General features: G+C 67.4%; 1 protein-coding gene across 10 annotated transcripts; it reads right to left on the minus strand.

Moving 5' to 3' along the window:
* Positions 1-94: 94 nt before the first annotated feature.
* EGFL7 (EGF like domain multiple 7) lies at positions 95-11,900 on the minus strand. 10 transcript variants are annotated; one of them, XM_082696157.1, is made up of 10 exons: positions 9,001-9,189; positions 7,483-7,573; positions 3,851-3,939; positions 3,473-3,589; positions 2,489-2,604; positions 2,227-2,322; positions 1,922-2,086; positions 1,187-1,251; positions 545-707; positions 95-363 (listed from the first exon to the last, which is right to left on the minus strand). In XM_082696157.1, the coding sequence occupies exons 3-10, from the start codon at positions 3,928-3,930 to the stop codon at positions 341-343; spliced, it is 825 nt and encodes a 274-aa protein (XP_082552283.1). In that variant the 5' UTR covers positions 3,931-3,939; positions 7,483-7,573; positions 9,001-9,189; the 3' UTR covers positions 95-340. The 10 variants fall into 10 exon arrangements, with proteins under 10 accessions (XP_082552283.1, XP_082552285.1, XP_082552281.1 ...); XM_082696159.1 differs by having other exon boundaries at positions 7,483-7,576; XM_082696155.1 differs by having other exon boundaries at positions 3,851-3,972; positions 9,001-9,183.
* Between the last annotated feature and the right edge of the window lie 2,386 nt (positions 11,901-14,286).

A 14,286-nucleotide genomic window follows, 5' to 3' on the forward strand; every position in this document is an offset into this window, starting at 1 on the left:
CTTCTGTGCCCCACGGCTGCCCCTTCACCCTCCTGCCAGCCAACGGCCGGTGTCCCATCAGAACGCCCTCCAGAACCCACCAAGGGCACAGCAGTTCCTGAACCTTCGTTTTATTCGGACACAGATGAGCAGTCCCCCAACATGCTGCCCGGCAAGCAAGACTCGTGACTCCCCACCCCCAGCCACGGGCCCGCTCACTGCTGCTGGCCCGGCTGCGGCAGGATCACACCTAGGAGGACCTCTCCTGCCACCCTGCCTTGGCTCGAAACCCCCCTCCTGCCTGACCCAGCACAGTGGGCAAGGCTCTCAGTAGCCACGAGCCAAGGACCCGGGCCACCTGTCACAGCTCCTCCTTGCAGGAACCTGCAGACAGACAAAGGGCTGAAGTCAGGGGTCACCGTTCCCCACCGCCTTCCCCCACTCCAGGCAGATCCGCTCCCTCAGACTATGGCTGCTCTGCCCCAGTCTCTGGTCTCTCTTTGGCGCAGGCTGGGCACAGGTCCCATGCTCCCAGGGAGCTCTGTGGGGAGGGGGTGGCACTCACAGGACCCCAGCTGCTCCTCCAGGAAGGAGATCTGCTCGCTCAGAGAGTCGATGCGGTCCAGCTGCTGGAAGGAGTGAGCCAGGAGGCTGCTGGGGTCCGGGAGCCCATGCTCCAGGGCCCTCGAGGCCAGGCTGTGCAGTGGAGCAAGCACCAGCTGCAGCTTCTGTGGGCCAAGCAGAAGAGACCCTCTGTCGCACAAGGCTTTTAGGGACCTCTGTGGCCAGTAAAGGCTCTGCAGGGCCCTGGATGTCCACCAGAGGGAGCGCCTGTGCCAGGAGAGCCAGGTGCATGAGTAGACGGACACCTTGTGAGCCTGCCAGGCAGTGGTCTCCAAAGCCTGGAGTCCCGGGTCAGAGGAGCTGGGGGGGGGGGGGGGATGTGCTAGAGCTTCCAAGGGGTTATCAGGCCAATGGCCCCCTGGACTGCAAGGACAAAGGTAGGGGTAGGAACTCTGTGCTGCTGAGGGTGGAGGCACGGCCAAGCCAGGCCCCTCCTCTTCTGGGGCCCCCAGGCCTGCTCGCCCTGCCTGGCCTGGGCTGTCAGTACCCGGGAGGCCGCCTTCCCGGGGCCACCCCCACGGAGCCCCACAACCCCTGAGGGCCTGAGCTGCACCACAGGAGACCGTGTGGGGCCAGGCCTCACCTGCTCCAGGACGTCCACCCGTGACCGGAGTTTCTGCACTTCCTCCTCGACGGCGCGATCCACGCCTGGGGAGAATCCAGCCCTGAATCAGGCAGGCCGGGCTCCCAGGCCCACACCCCAGGCTGACTTCTGGTCCCTGTGCCGAGGCCGAGGCCTCACAGAGGGTGGCGGCGCACACAGCCCTGGAGAGGGGGCAGATGGGGCTCGAGCCCCTCCCCCATCCTAGGCAGCTGGGGCGCCCCACGCAGCCGTGCCCTGCCCCTCTGCACCAGGGTCCCTGCCACGCTGAGCCGTCCAAGCCGAGGTCCACAGGGCGCTCCTGGTGCTGAGCTGCCGACAGCGCATTATTACTCACGGTACGAGTTTGAAGTGTCACAGCGCGTACCAAAAGTAATAATGTCCCGTCGCCAGCAGAGGTGTGGCATCTCCCGGCTGCGGCGGCAGGATGTGGAGAAGACCCCAGGGCGCAGTCTTCCACGCTCTCGGCTGAGATGAGGCCCCCTCGGCAACCCTCCCCACAGTGCCCCCCCAAGAATCACCCCCACCTCTGCTCTGGGGAACATCTCCACTTCTGCCCAGGTTGGGGAGATGGCCAGCAGCCCAGGCCACACGGCCCCCCGCAGTCCCCAGTGTGCCCAGCGCCGGTTGGCAGGATGAGGCCCACCCCTGCTCCCCGCCCTTCCCGACCCCTTCCAAGCAGAGCAGCAAGGATGGGGGGACACCTGGGAAGTTTACCTGTAGTGGGGTTCAGGGCTACCCTGGGGGTCCCTGTCTCGGGCAGGCAGAGCGCGCCGTCTGCAGACCGGCCGTGCCCTTCCCGACACTGACACCAGTAACTGCCCGCAGTGTTGACGCAGTGCTGGGGACAGGTACCCTGTCCAGCCCTGCACTCATCCACATCTGCAGGAAAAGGGGCGTCCACTAGGGAGTGGCACCCACACCGATCCCCCTCAACACAGACCTGTTTGTGGGCCGCCCCCGATGCCCGGCGAGGACCCCGGAGGACCCTTCCCCTCCGGGAGGACAGCAGGCAGCCTCACCTGTCTGGCAGGTGTCACCCCGCCATCCTGCAGGGCAGTGACAGCGGCCTGGCTGGACACAGGTCCCTCCGTTCTGGCACGGTGGCCGGCATATCGCTGTCAAAAGGGAGGGCCCGTCACAAATGGAGGGAGGTCCCCAGGGCACCAAGGGGGGCAGCCAGGGAAGGGGGGCCATACAGCAAGAAGGCAGTCCGCTCAGATGGAAGTAGCAGGTGCTCCGCCCGGGTCTGCGGGGCCCCGGGGACAGCCGTGCCCCTCTCACCTGCTCCGCAGGCCCTGGGGAGCCCGCTGGTCCTCTTCCAGCCCGGGCAGCAGGCGTAGCGGGGCCTGGGGGCAGCCGGCCCAGGGCTGCGGCGGTAGGCAGTCCTGTAGATGGTCCTGCGCGGTGGGTGGGGACAGCGAGTCAGTGGCAGCACCGGTGGTCTCCCAGGTTCCCCACCCCGCATTTCCTGGGACAGCGAGTCAGTGGCAGCACCGGTGGTCTCCCAGGTTCCCCACCCCGCATTTCCTGGGACAGCGAGTCAGTGGCAGCACCGGTGGTCTCCCAGGTTCCCCACCCCGCATTTCCTCCCTGGGCGCTGGGCCCATGGACGCTGAGGGTGCCCCCTACCAGCCCGGCTCAAACCACAGCCTCAGAGTCCTGGACTCCGGGGCCCTCCCCTGAGCAGGTGAGGAAGGGGGCTGTGCACCAACGGGCCCCTCCTAGGCCAGTCCGCTCAGTGAAAGGGACAGGGAGCAGGGCCCCGCCCACACTGCCCCCACCTTCTTGGCCAGTGTGGGGGGTGGGATGTCCCACAGGAAGGGCTTTGAGAACCCCACAGACCACAGACAGCGGAATCTCCTTAAGCCGCATTTCCGCAGCTGAGGGCGGGAGGATACACCCCTTGTGCAGGCGGTCAGCCAGGGGGGTGACCGTCGGGGGCCGTCACGGGGAGCGGGGTGCCCACCGGAGCTCGAGGCAGGATTTGGAGAGGCAGGCATCATGTCAAATGCATAAGAACTTGTAGCCAGCACCCCGAAAGCAGAGGGCAGCAGACAGGACGGTGAGCCCCCCAGAGACGAGGGTGGGGGAGCAGAAAAGGGGCTGACGTCTGAGGTTACTACGGCCACATCCTGAGACCGAGACTGCCCGAGTCAAGACAGACATCAGCCTCCGCCGTCCACTGGGACGTGGGCCCAGCTTCCCACCCGGGCGGGGGGCACTGATGTGTGGCGGGTGGGGGCACTGCGGGGGCAGGGCGCTCACCGGTAGGTGCTGCAGGCTCGGTGCCCGTCACAGGTGGTGAGGAAGGGCTGGTACACTCGCTGCACGAAGGACTCTGACTCGGGCCCCCGGGGAGCCCCGACGGCACACACCCTGCGGCTGCAGAGATGGGGGCGCGGGCCAGTCAGTCCCACAGCTCCCAGCCCTGAGCCCAGAGCCTTCCAGCCCCGGAACCAAGGGAGCCAAGAATCGGGGGAAGGGGCTTCCCAGCGTGCCCACAGGAAGGACCCTCATCAAGAGTGACAAGGAAGAGCCATGCCCCCCACCCCAGTACTGGGGGTTGCCCTGAGGGCTCCTGGCTGCCCGCCCTCAGCACCGCAGCACCCAGAAGCCCAGCCCCCCCCCCTCGCTCTGACTCACCCAGGCCCAAAGACGTGCTCAGTGCCACCCACCACCAGCACCAGGAACCACAGCAGCAGCAGCTCTCTGGGGCTGAACATGGCCCGCGCCTGCGGGTGGAATGACCTTCTCCTTAGGGGGGCCTGGAGCACAAGGCATACCCCGTAAACCCCTCTGCAGATCCCTCCTGGAGCCCCTTCCCTGGCTCTGGGACACCTGCCCAGCTCAGCCACTTTGCTGGGACCTCCCACTGCAGGAGAGCCCCCAGGGGCAGTGGCAGTGGCAGCTGCCCCCTCCTCCCGCCCGCCTCAGAGAGGCAGGCCAGCCCTCTCCCCAGCACAAAGGGCCGGGAACTACAGAAGGACCCGGATGGCAGCAACAGAAGCCGGTCCCCTTTCCTGGGGCCAGAGGCGTCTCCGTCTGGGTGAACCTGACGGCACCTGCAGCTCCAACAATGTTCACTTAGGAAGGTGGGGGCCCAGGGGGAGCACCTGGGCTGGATCTAGTGCCCTCATGTCATGGCAGGGGAGTCCCCATCCCGGTCTGCAGACGGGGTGGGAGTGGGCAGAGCTGGAACCCAGCCCAGCTGGCTTGGTCCTTCTGGCCTTCGATGTCCTCACCTGCCGAATGGGGAGCCAGCCACGGGGGCGGGGGGCTGGGAGTCTAGGAAGGGTCAGTGCGAGGAGCCATATGACCCTGCACAGAGTGGGGCAGAGCCTGCGTGGGAGGGGGCACTCCTGCCCTGGAGTCTGACCAGTCTGCTCCAGGGCTCCCAGGACAGTTTGGGGGGGGGGGGGTTGGAGGGGACTGGAGCTGCCTTCCGCACAGGCCAGTGGAGCCAAATGCCATCCTTCCCTTCTGGGGATGGACGCCAGGGACCCGGGAGAGCATTCCTGGGAATGTGCGAAAGCCCAACCCAGAATTAATGGTCCGCAACGAGCCCAGGGGCCTGTGCCGTGGCGGGGAGAGGCGGCTGCCCACATGTGTGGCAAGCACCTGGGCAGACGGGGCCCTCCAGAGGCCCCCAAGGGGCTGGGTTCTGGCCGGGCGGGCAGCCCCTGGCCCTGCAGGGCATCCAGCCGGAAGGACATGGAAAATAGCCGGACTTCTGTGTGGCAGGAGGTGGAAGCAGGGTGGGGTCACCCCCTTCTCTGGAACTCTGTTTCCTCAAAGACACCACGAGGGTCTCAGAGACCCCTCCTCTACCTGACAGCTGGTCCCATACGGAGTGACCACCATGAGCTGCTGCTGAGCGCTCAGCCCTGCCAAGCTTGACCGCACGGGGAGAGTGATGCTGTGACAGGTCACGGGGTCGGCTGGGAGTGGAGCCCTCGCCCTGGCCCACAGCAGCCCAGAGACCCAGGTGAGGTGGAAGGCAGCTGGGGGAGAGTCCTTCCCTCACCCCCTGTTCGCTGTGGGGGCCCAAGAAGGGAAGCTATGGTGTTGGGACTTAGTTTGGGGCAAGGTCATGTCCTGTGAGCCAGCGTGGGAAGAGAAACTCTGGGAGTGGACCCTGGGGGGAGCACACTCTTGGGGGCATTCCTGGGGGTCTAGGCAAGAATTGAAAGGATGGGAACAAGGGGGCCCGGGGAGCTGGCCCTGGGAAAGCAGAGGTGGCCGCAGGGCCCGGGGGCTGGGCAGGCGCACACGAGGGTCCCACGGAGGCTGTGCCTGCCTGCCCGAGGTAGGGGGAGGCTCTCTTTCTGCAGATGTAACTGGACCCCCCATTCCCACCCCAGCCCTGCCCCCACTCCCTGACAGCCGCTTAGAAGTGGCCCGCGCTTGTGACAGAGGAGACTCAATTCTCCAAGTCAGGCTTTCTCCTGGGCCCCGGAGGCCGCCGGGCAGCCTGCGCTGGGCCACAGTCTCATTTCCCTTTGCAGCCCAGCTGGGGCGGGGGAGCCCGAGCGGGGGCGGCCGCGGCGTCTCAGGTGGATGAGCGGTCACATCCCGCCCTCCCCGAGGGTCAGCAGCAGCCCAGCCCGCGCCCCTCCCGCCCACCTGCCCGCGCCGCGTCCCCCGCAGCGCCCACCGGGAGGGCTGGGGCCGCAGAGGGAGGGGCCGGCCTCGCCGCAGAGCGGCGCCCCGGGGCCCCCCTTCCGCCTGGACGTTAGGACCCTGGGAGGGCGGAAAGGCGGGGTGACAGGCCATGGGGAAGCGTCCTCTCCGCCGCCGGCCCCAGCTCCCCTCCCCCTGCGCGGCGGACCGCGGGGTGGGGGTGAGGATGGAGAGAGGCGCGGGGTCTGGGGCCTGCGAGGCCCTGAGCCAGGCCCTGCGGGGACGCTCAGAGCCCGACGCGGGTGAGGGGCTGCGGCGCCCCCCGGCCCCGACCTCCCCCCTCCCGCGCGGTCCGGCTCGTCGCCTGCTACCGGCAGGGGGCGCCCTTCACGGAGGCCGCTGGGCCCATTCTCCGGACCCGGCACACGGCCCGGCAGGGCTGGGGGTCGCGCCCCCGCGCCGCAGCCCCGGCGCCCTCGGCCCGCTCACCTCTCGGCTCCCCGCGGTCGCGCTGCGTCGCCCCCCGGCTCCGCGCACGCCCGGGCCCCCGGACTCCCCCGCCCCAGCGCGCGGCGAGCGGACCCCACCCTCGGCGCCCCCCGCGCCCCCGCGCCCCCCGGCCCGGCGCCCGCTCCCTCCGCACTCACCGCCCGATCCGGGCGCGCACGCGCCGCCGCCGCCGCCGCCACCGCCGCCGCCGCCGCCGCGCCGAGGGGCCCCGGCCCCGCCCGCCGCCCCGCCCCGACCCCGCCCCCCGCCCGCCCCGGGTGGGCTCCGAGCCCCCGCGTCCGCCCCCATTGCGCAGATGGGGACACTGAGGCCCGCGGCGCACAGCGCCCCGCGGGCAGGGCAGTGAGTCAGCCCGAGCCCGGGATGCCGGACGCGCACCCGCCTGAGCGCGCTGCCGCCCCTCCCAGGCCGGCGCCGACCCCGCAGCAGGACGCGCGGCCGCAGGGGACGCAGGACTGGGACTTGGTCAGGTGTCCGGAGGCTGCGTGGGGAGCCCGCTCTGGTCGGGGGAGGGGGAGGCCCTCGAACTCCCAGGCTGGGCACCGAACCATGCGGATGGCCGTCGCAAGGGGGTGGCCAGCTCATTAGGCAGCAGGCGCGGACTCAAGCTGACCGCGACTTTGCAGTCACCCGTAGGGTGGGCAGAATGACCCACGCGGCCTGGGCACCCGTATTTGCACGAGGTCACACGGAGAGCTGTGGCTTGGTGGAGCCTGGCCAGAGCCTAGGCGCGGTCTCTCAACCAGTGTGTCAGGTTAGGGGCTCTGTGGGACTCCCACTGGGTTAGGGTTAGGGTCAAGACCACCCCCGGAGGCCCCCCCACTCCGGGCCTCCTGGGCTCCATTTCTGCAGGTGTGAGGTGGGCTAAAGCAGCCCTTCCCCGCAGCAGTGCCCACCAAGCAAGGGGGCCGGAACCAGGAGCAGGCACGCCCCACCTGCAGGGAATTATCTGGTCACATCCACACCACGACTCTCAGGGCCCTCAGTGCATGCCAGGTGCAGGGCCTGCTTCCCTCCGCCGCTTCTGCACTTGAAGCAGGGCCTGGACCCCGGTCACCTAAGTGCATGTGTATGTAGGATGTTCCCAGGCCCAGCTGGACCCCCTGCTTGTGCCCAGAGCATCTGAAGCTTGCTGTGGGACTCACCTGGAGAAGGGGGCTCTGTCATTCCCCCGGACAACGGTGGCAGCTGCTCTTCCGGCAGGCAGGGCTCCTGGTACTTCCCTCCAGCCGGACTCTGCTGATCAGAGCCATAGTGTGGGTTAGCGCCCAGACTGGTCAACCTGATGTTCAGGGGCTGGGATGGCGGCGACGGCCAGAGCTGAGTGGGTCTTTCTGAGTGTTGCCTGTGGCTCACACCCTCAGCCTCCAGGCCGAGCCAGACCAGCCTCAGGTCCCAGGAGAGGGGCATGGACAGGCTGCTGTAGTCATGCACTGCAAAGCGCAGGGTGCTGGGTGAGGGTCCTTCTTGGGGAAGGGGAAGGCTTCTTGGAGAGCTAGTAGCTTGGGGTGTCAGGTTAGGGCCCACTTTGGTACACGAGAGCTAAAGGACAGGAGGGGAGCCCGATGGCTGGACAGAAGTCCCCAGGGTGAGAGGGCCCTGAGAGCCCCTGACAGATGGTCTGAGGGCAGCTGGGGCAGCAGCAGCTGGGATGCTTGTGATCATGACAGGCTCCTGCCGCTGAAGGACTTCAGGGCCCCCGGCCCCTGAACCTGAGCAGGGCAGCCCTCACTCAGACCCAAGCAGGGAAGAGTTAAGAGCCAGGTCTAGGGGAGACCTTCCCCACCCAGTCCCCTGCCCCCATCCTGTCCAGCTGGGCCCCTGGCCCTCACTCAGCTGCTAACCCCGGGCCGCGGCCTCCTGTTCTGCTTCTTCATGTGAACCACGGGGCTTCCCCAGACAGACCACGGCCGTGGCCGTGGGACCACGGGAGCAGTGGAAGCCAGAGAAGCCTCCAGTGGGGCTGGGGTCTTGGTTGGGGACTCGGGCACTCTGGCTGGAGGAGGGGAGAGGGAGAGCAGGGGCTCCCCGAGGGTCCAGTTGGGCTGTCCCTGTGCCTGAGGACCTCACCCATGCGCCCGAGGCCAGGCCAGCAGGACGTGGGGGGCCGCTCTTGTCTGCTCAGCACATCCAAGGAGCCTGGCCATACATCTGGCTTTGGGCTTCCTCTGCGTGAGGCCAGAGCCCCCTCCGCCTCCCCTCCCAGACCCACGTGGGGAGAGAGCCTGCCCACGCTTGGGGGGTGGCCCTGGGACCCCTGGCTTTGAGAGGAGAGCCCTGCCGACCTTAGGCGCTTCTCCAGGATGGCGGTCGGCCGGGAGGGCGTGTGGAGGGGAAGGCCACAGGCCGCGTCGGACTTCTCCTCTCCGGGGTCACAGTGGCTGCTGGACCACCCAGGGCTCAGTGTCCCAGCCAGGCAGGCCAGAGTCGGTCTAGACCAGGCCACCTACAACGGGTGTCCTTGGCCAAGGGGCTTGAGTGTCCCCAGCACGGTGGGAATGGCACCATCAGGGAGAAGAGCGAGATGTTGCCCGGAGGCCCGGGTGGGGAGCTGGCGGGCGGGCCCCCAGCCGACAGGTGCCCGGCCAGCAGGTCTGTGGGAGCCAAGCGTGTGCTCACCCCACTTGGCCCGCTCCCTGTCCCCGAGGCCACCCCTGCCATACCTGATACTGCCCGGGCCCGGGCTTGGCCACGGCCCCCATCGCTGCCCGCTCAGGCCCGAGGAGGATCCTGCCCTGTCTGGCCGCCCCGAGCGCCTCCGGAGGCCGCCTGCCTGGCCTGACCGCGGAGCTCTCAGCTGGGCCGTGCGGGGCAGCCGTCTGCGGGTGGGGAGGCTCCTCCCGGGGCAAGGAAGGGCGGCTTTTTATGCTTCATCCCGTGTAAATCAGGATTGGGATGGGCCCTTCCCGGCCGGACTTCCTGTGTGTGTTCCTTGCTGATAACAGGGAGCGGCTAGCGAACAAACAGGAGGCCCTGGGACGGGTGGGGGCCATCCAGGGGGTGGCCTGGTCGGATTGTGGGCAGGGGTGGGGGAGCGGTCCCCTGGGATTTCAGAGTCTAACTCTGAAGCAGCCGGAGACCAGGCGCAGGCCTGGCTGGCAAGCCTGGGACCCGCGGGTCTCAGCGTGTGACACTGGGAAGCCACCTTCTGGCCCCATCAGCCATGTTACCGAAGCTCCGCAGGGGGTACTGTTTGTGCTCTGACCCTGGATTCTCCCCAGGCCAGGCACCTGCACCCCCAGATGTGTATGCCCAGCGTGGGAATCTGGAGGGACCCCCACCCTGGGAGGGGGCCCCCGGCCAGAAGAGACCTGGGGGATGGGCAAGGTAGGCTGGTCCGGACGCAGCCCCCGAGGCCCAGAGTGGCTGAGGGGGGTCAGGGAGGACAGTCACCAGCCCAGAGATTTGGGCCTTCTCCAGGAACGGGCTACCCCGGGGGGGGGCAGTGAGCCCCCTGCTCCCGGAGGTGCACCCACCAGGGTCCTCTTCCCGGGGCAGGCAGAGCACATCCCCCAGCCCTCTCCCCTCCCCCGGCCTCCAGCAGGCAGAGGAGTGCCAGGCTGGGCATGGAGATGGAGGAATGTAGGGTCTTTGGGAGACCACCAAGGGTGCTTCCTCTGTTTGGCCCCGGGGTTCACCCCCAGCCCTGGGACTGACTTCCAGTGTCCTCGTTTAGGTGGTGCTGGGAGCCCGCTGGCTGGGCCTCAGTTGCTGGGATCATGGGTGGCTGGAGACCCAAGGGGACCTGGGCAGCTGCTGAGGACACCCCCGGAGCACACAGTTGGCCGAGGGTCCCTGATCGAGCAGGGCCACGCCAGAGCTCTGCTGGTTGTCCCCGGGGGTTCGTGCCCTGCTCCGGGATCAGCCCCTGCCCACCCACAGCCGGAACACCCCTGCTCGCCCTTACCTCCCTCTGGCCCCACCTAGCTGGGTGTCCTGGCCAAGAGGGAGGAGGGGGAGCCGCTTGGAAAATCCCCCAAGGGAATGCGGAGAGCAAGAGGGACCAGCCTCCTCCCCACCCCCACAGCTTGCAGGTTGGGGGTCTGCTGCAGGCACAGGGCTGGGGGCCTCGCTAGAGGGTAGGGTCCAAGCTGGGCTCTGCCCCCGCTGCCCGCCCCACCCAGAGCACACCCAGAGATGGGCTCCGAGCCCCTGCAGACACCAGGGCCGGCCGCAGCCGTCCTCCTCTGTGTACAGACAGGGAAGCAGAGGCCTGGGAGAGAGAAGAGACTGGGCCCAGGTGAGCAGCGAGGCAGAGGGCTAGAAGGGGTCAGGATCAAGACAGCTGCCTTCTTTTCTCAGAGGGGGCTCCCTCGGGGGCAGCTGCCAGTCCCCCAACCTTCCCTGCGGGGGGGTGGGCTGACCTGGGAGTAGCTAATGAGCCAAACAGTGGATGGTGAATGTTTCACCCTCCCTTTAAAGCTCGGCCGTGTGAGGGAACTTTCTGGAATGACGCTCCAGAGCACAGCCGTGCAATACATACATGGCGAGAGGGAAGAAAGTCGGTCTCCCCGGCCCCTGGGAGCCGGCCAGGGTGGGGTGTCGGCTCTGCCTGCTGCCAGCAGGCTCTCTGAGCCCCCCACGGGTCCGCGCTTGCCTCCTGACCCGCTCTGCCCTGCCCCCAGCCCCTCCCTGAGCGGAGATCAGAACCAATCCGCAGAGAGCAGGCTTTGGATCAGGGCGCCAAGGGATGGCCGTGCCTGACTTGATGCTCATCCCTCCGCCAGGCGCTGCACTCAGGCTCCTAGAGTCTCAAGGACCAGTGCAGGAGGAGGCTTAGGGTCCTGCCCTAAACAGGGCTCAGCTCCTCGGGGTCTGCCCTGGGCGGGGCGGGTACAGGTGGAGGACAGAAGTGGAAGTGACACTTTCTTGGACTCCAGGAGGTCCCAGGGCCCTGGAGGGGGTGAGACGTGCTTTATGCCCCACAGGCACACCCCAGGGTGCTGGGACGGTGGCAGGGGGCTCCCCCTGGGGCGGGCTGGAACCACCCCCCCGCCCACAAGAGGCAGGGCCTCTTACCACCTCTGATGGTCCCTGTTTAGGGTCCAGGAACACACGGCTCACCGGCAAGGAGTCATCACTGGAAGGAGTCTGACCTGGGCCTGCGTCCCCTGAGGGCACAGTGGGCCCCGGCAGTTCGCTGTCCACACCTGGGCAGCTCCGAGACCTGGGCCTAGAGCCTGGCCAGCTTCCGGCATGGCGTCCAAGGCTGGGGAAGCTGGTCCCAGCTTCGCTTTCTGTTGCTGGAGGCTCTGGGCCTCAGTTTCCCCATCCACCCCGTTGTCAGTAGGGCTGGATGGTTGCAGCTGCCCCCCCCCCCACTGTGAACTTTCTGAAGTTGTTGGAAAGGGGTCTTGCCGCCTTACCTTCCCTGAGCGTGCTGCTCAGGCCGTGGGGTGTGGCAGAGATCCGCCAGGGCCTTCGCGGTCCTCCTGGGACCCACCCCTGAGCTTTGGGCCTCTGCAGCCCCAGGAAGGGGTAGACCAGGCCCCCCGCAGAGGCCGGCTTGAGGCCGAGGGGCCCCAGGCGAGGTGTGTGAGCCGGGCTGCAGGAAGGAGAGAGAAGAGCCACCGGCAGAGAGATGGGGCTTCCTGTTTCCCTCCAGAGCAGCCGCGGCCTCAGGACAGGGCGGCTCTGTCAGCCAGGCTGGGCCCGGCCTCTCACCAGATGTGCTGAGCCTTCACCAAGGGTTGCGGCCGGCCCAGTGACCGTCCGCAGCGGGGCCTGGCTACCCCTGCGCTGGGTCTGCATCTGAGTTGGGTGAGGTCCCAAAGGGAATCAGAGGCTTTCTAGGGAGCCTGGGGGTCTTGGTGCTGCACCATCTCCCCCACTGCCCGCTGCCCCCTGCCCGGTGCGCCTGCTGGAAGCGCCGGGCCAGACTCTGTGCAAGGCCCTCACGAAATCACCTTCAGGTGATGTGACTGAGGCCCCCAGGGGAACGTGCTCGTCCAAGGTCAGCCAGTGGGAACTGGGAGCCCTGGATGGGGAGACTGGGGGGTGGGGCGAGCAGCGGGAGACCCTCTCTACGCTGCTTCCCAGACCTTACCTGCTGGGGACTGTCCATGCAGTCACTGCTCAGGCCGGAGGCCCAGGACACGGCCTTCGCCCTGTCTTTGTGTCCCCATGGGCTCTGCCTCCAGAGCGTGTCCCACCAGCTGCTGTCCCATTCTGGTCTGGGCCACCATGCTTCCTGCCTGGGGGACCTCCTCCTCAGCCTGTGGGGCAGCCCTGGCCGCACCCCAGTTCTTTGTGAAGGTGACATCAGTGACCTCCCAGCTTCAGCACAGCTGAGGGCTTCCCACGACACTGGGGACCGCGTCTGATCCCTCACACGTGTGGCCTGAACCCCCTTCCTGAGCACCAGCTCCCTGGAGCAGAGACAGACCACATTTGCCTCGCTCTGCCTCGCTCCCTCAGGGACAGAGCTGGCCCCTAGCAGGGGTGCGAAGGGCCACCCCCCACCACCCCGCCCAGATGGGCGCCCAGCCCAGAGGTGGTTCCATGTGCGTGTTGCCGTGGAGTTGTGCATGGGGGCGTGGGGGGAGGGTAAGCGTGCATCCCCCCAGGGGATGCCCCCATCCCCCCCAGGTGACCGTGCCCCCACTGGCACAGCACGGTTCACCTGCTTTGAGTTCTAAGTATGGTGCGGGACAGTGTGCCCGTGGGTCCGGCCTCGCCCACTCCAGGCGTGTCTGCACACGCTCGGTGTGGCTGTGTGGCTGGCGGCGGCTTGCCGGTCCCCTGGGCAGTTCTGTCTTCCACAGGGAGGGCAGGGCCGCGCACATACTGCCGCTTTTGGCTGTTACCAGCCGTGCCGTTCTGAACATTTTTGTGCCGGGGTGTTGGCATTTCTCTTGGGTGCCTAAATCTGGGCCTTCTCCAGGAGAATTACTGGTCCCAGGAGACGCATGACATCAGGGACTGCCCAGGTCACCCCCGAGGGCTGGGGTGTTCTGGGTGCCTCATATCCTCGTCGGCACCTGCCACTGCCTAGTGTCTGATTTCAGCCATTCTGATGGCTTTGCCGGGCTAACGTACTATTCTTTCTGTAACATGGGGAGAAAGACTTATTTTATCGACGAGACACCTGGGTGGGCTGAGAGCCAGCCGTGGGGCACGTGGGGGGCCATGTGGTCCCCAGGGTGCCGAGCTCTGGGCTTCAGATTGTCTGAGCAGCCTGCACGCTACAGGCCCAGTGAATGTCCCGGGGTGTTGGGTCTGGGCAGCGGACAGAGAAGGGGCTGCCCACTGGAGAGTAAGCTGGGGGATCCCCTGTGTCACTTCGGCTGTGAGTGTGCAGTGTGTCCCTGGCTACCAGGGGCCTCCCCACCACTGAGAGCCCCCACCACTGTGCCGGGGCTGTTGGTCAGCTTGAGGTTGAGGTGGACACTGGGTCCTGCTTGGAAGCTCCGGGGGCGGGCGTTTGTGGTCAGGCCAAACCCTGCACCACCACCACCATCGCCCGCCCACCCTGGAGGGTCACCTTCAGGGTCCTCAGCCCCAAACCCCCAGTTTGTCCCAGTGCCAGCTTCGCCTGGAACCCAGGCTCCTCCAGGCTGTGGAGGCCATCCCCGCCCCCTTGGGGCTCCCTCCTTTGTGGGGGCTGAGGAAGGGGGGTTGCCCTCCCCTCCTGGCTCCCTGGACAGAAGCCCCCCTCAGAGTCGGGCTGCAATTTGCCAAGCCAGGCAGATGGGGCGGCCATCCATGTGGACGGGGAAAAACACTTTATCTCCTAGGACAGAAGGGGAAGATCTTGCAAAGGGGGCAGGTTGGTGGAGTGGGCGAGGGTCCAGCCCTGCGCGAGGGGGCCATCCTGTCCCACCGCCCTGCCCACTGTGGGAGAGCTGGGAAGCTAACAAGAGAGACACCAAGGCCCGTCAGCACCATGCTCGTGCTCCCCCTGCGAGCGAGCCTCGGGTCAGGATCGGACCCTATTTATGGAGGAGGAA

Source organism: Mustela nivalis (genome assembly GCF_964662115.1).
Source record: "Mustela nivalis genome assembly, chromosome: 13".
NCBI classification, from domain to species: Eukaryota; Metazoa; Chordata; class Mammalia; order Carnivora; family Mustelidae; genus Mustela; species Mustela nivalis.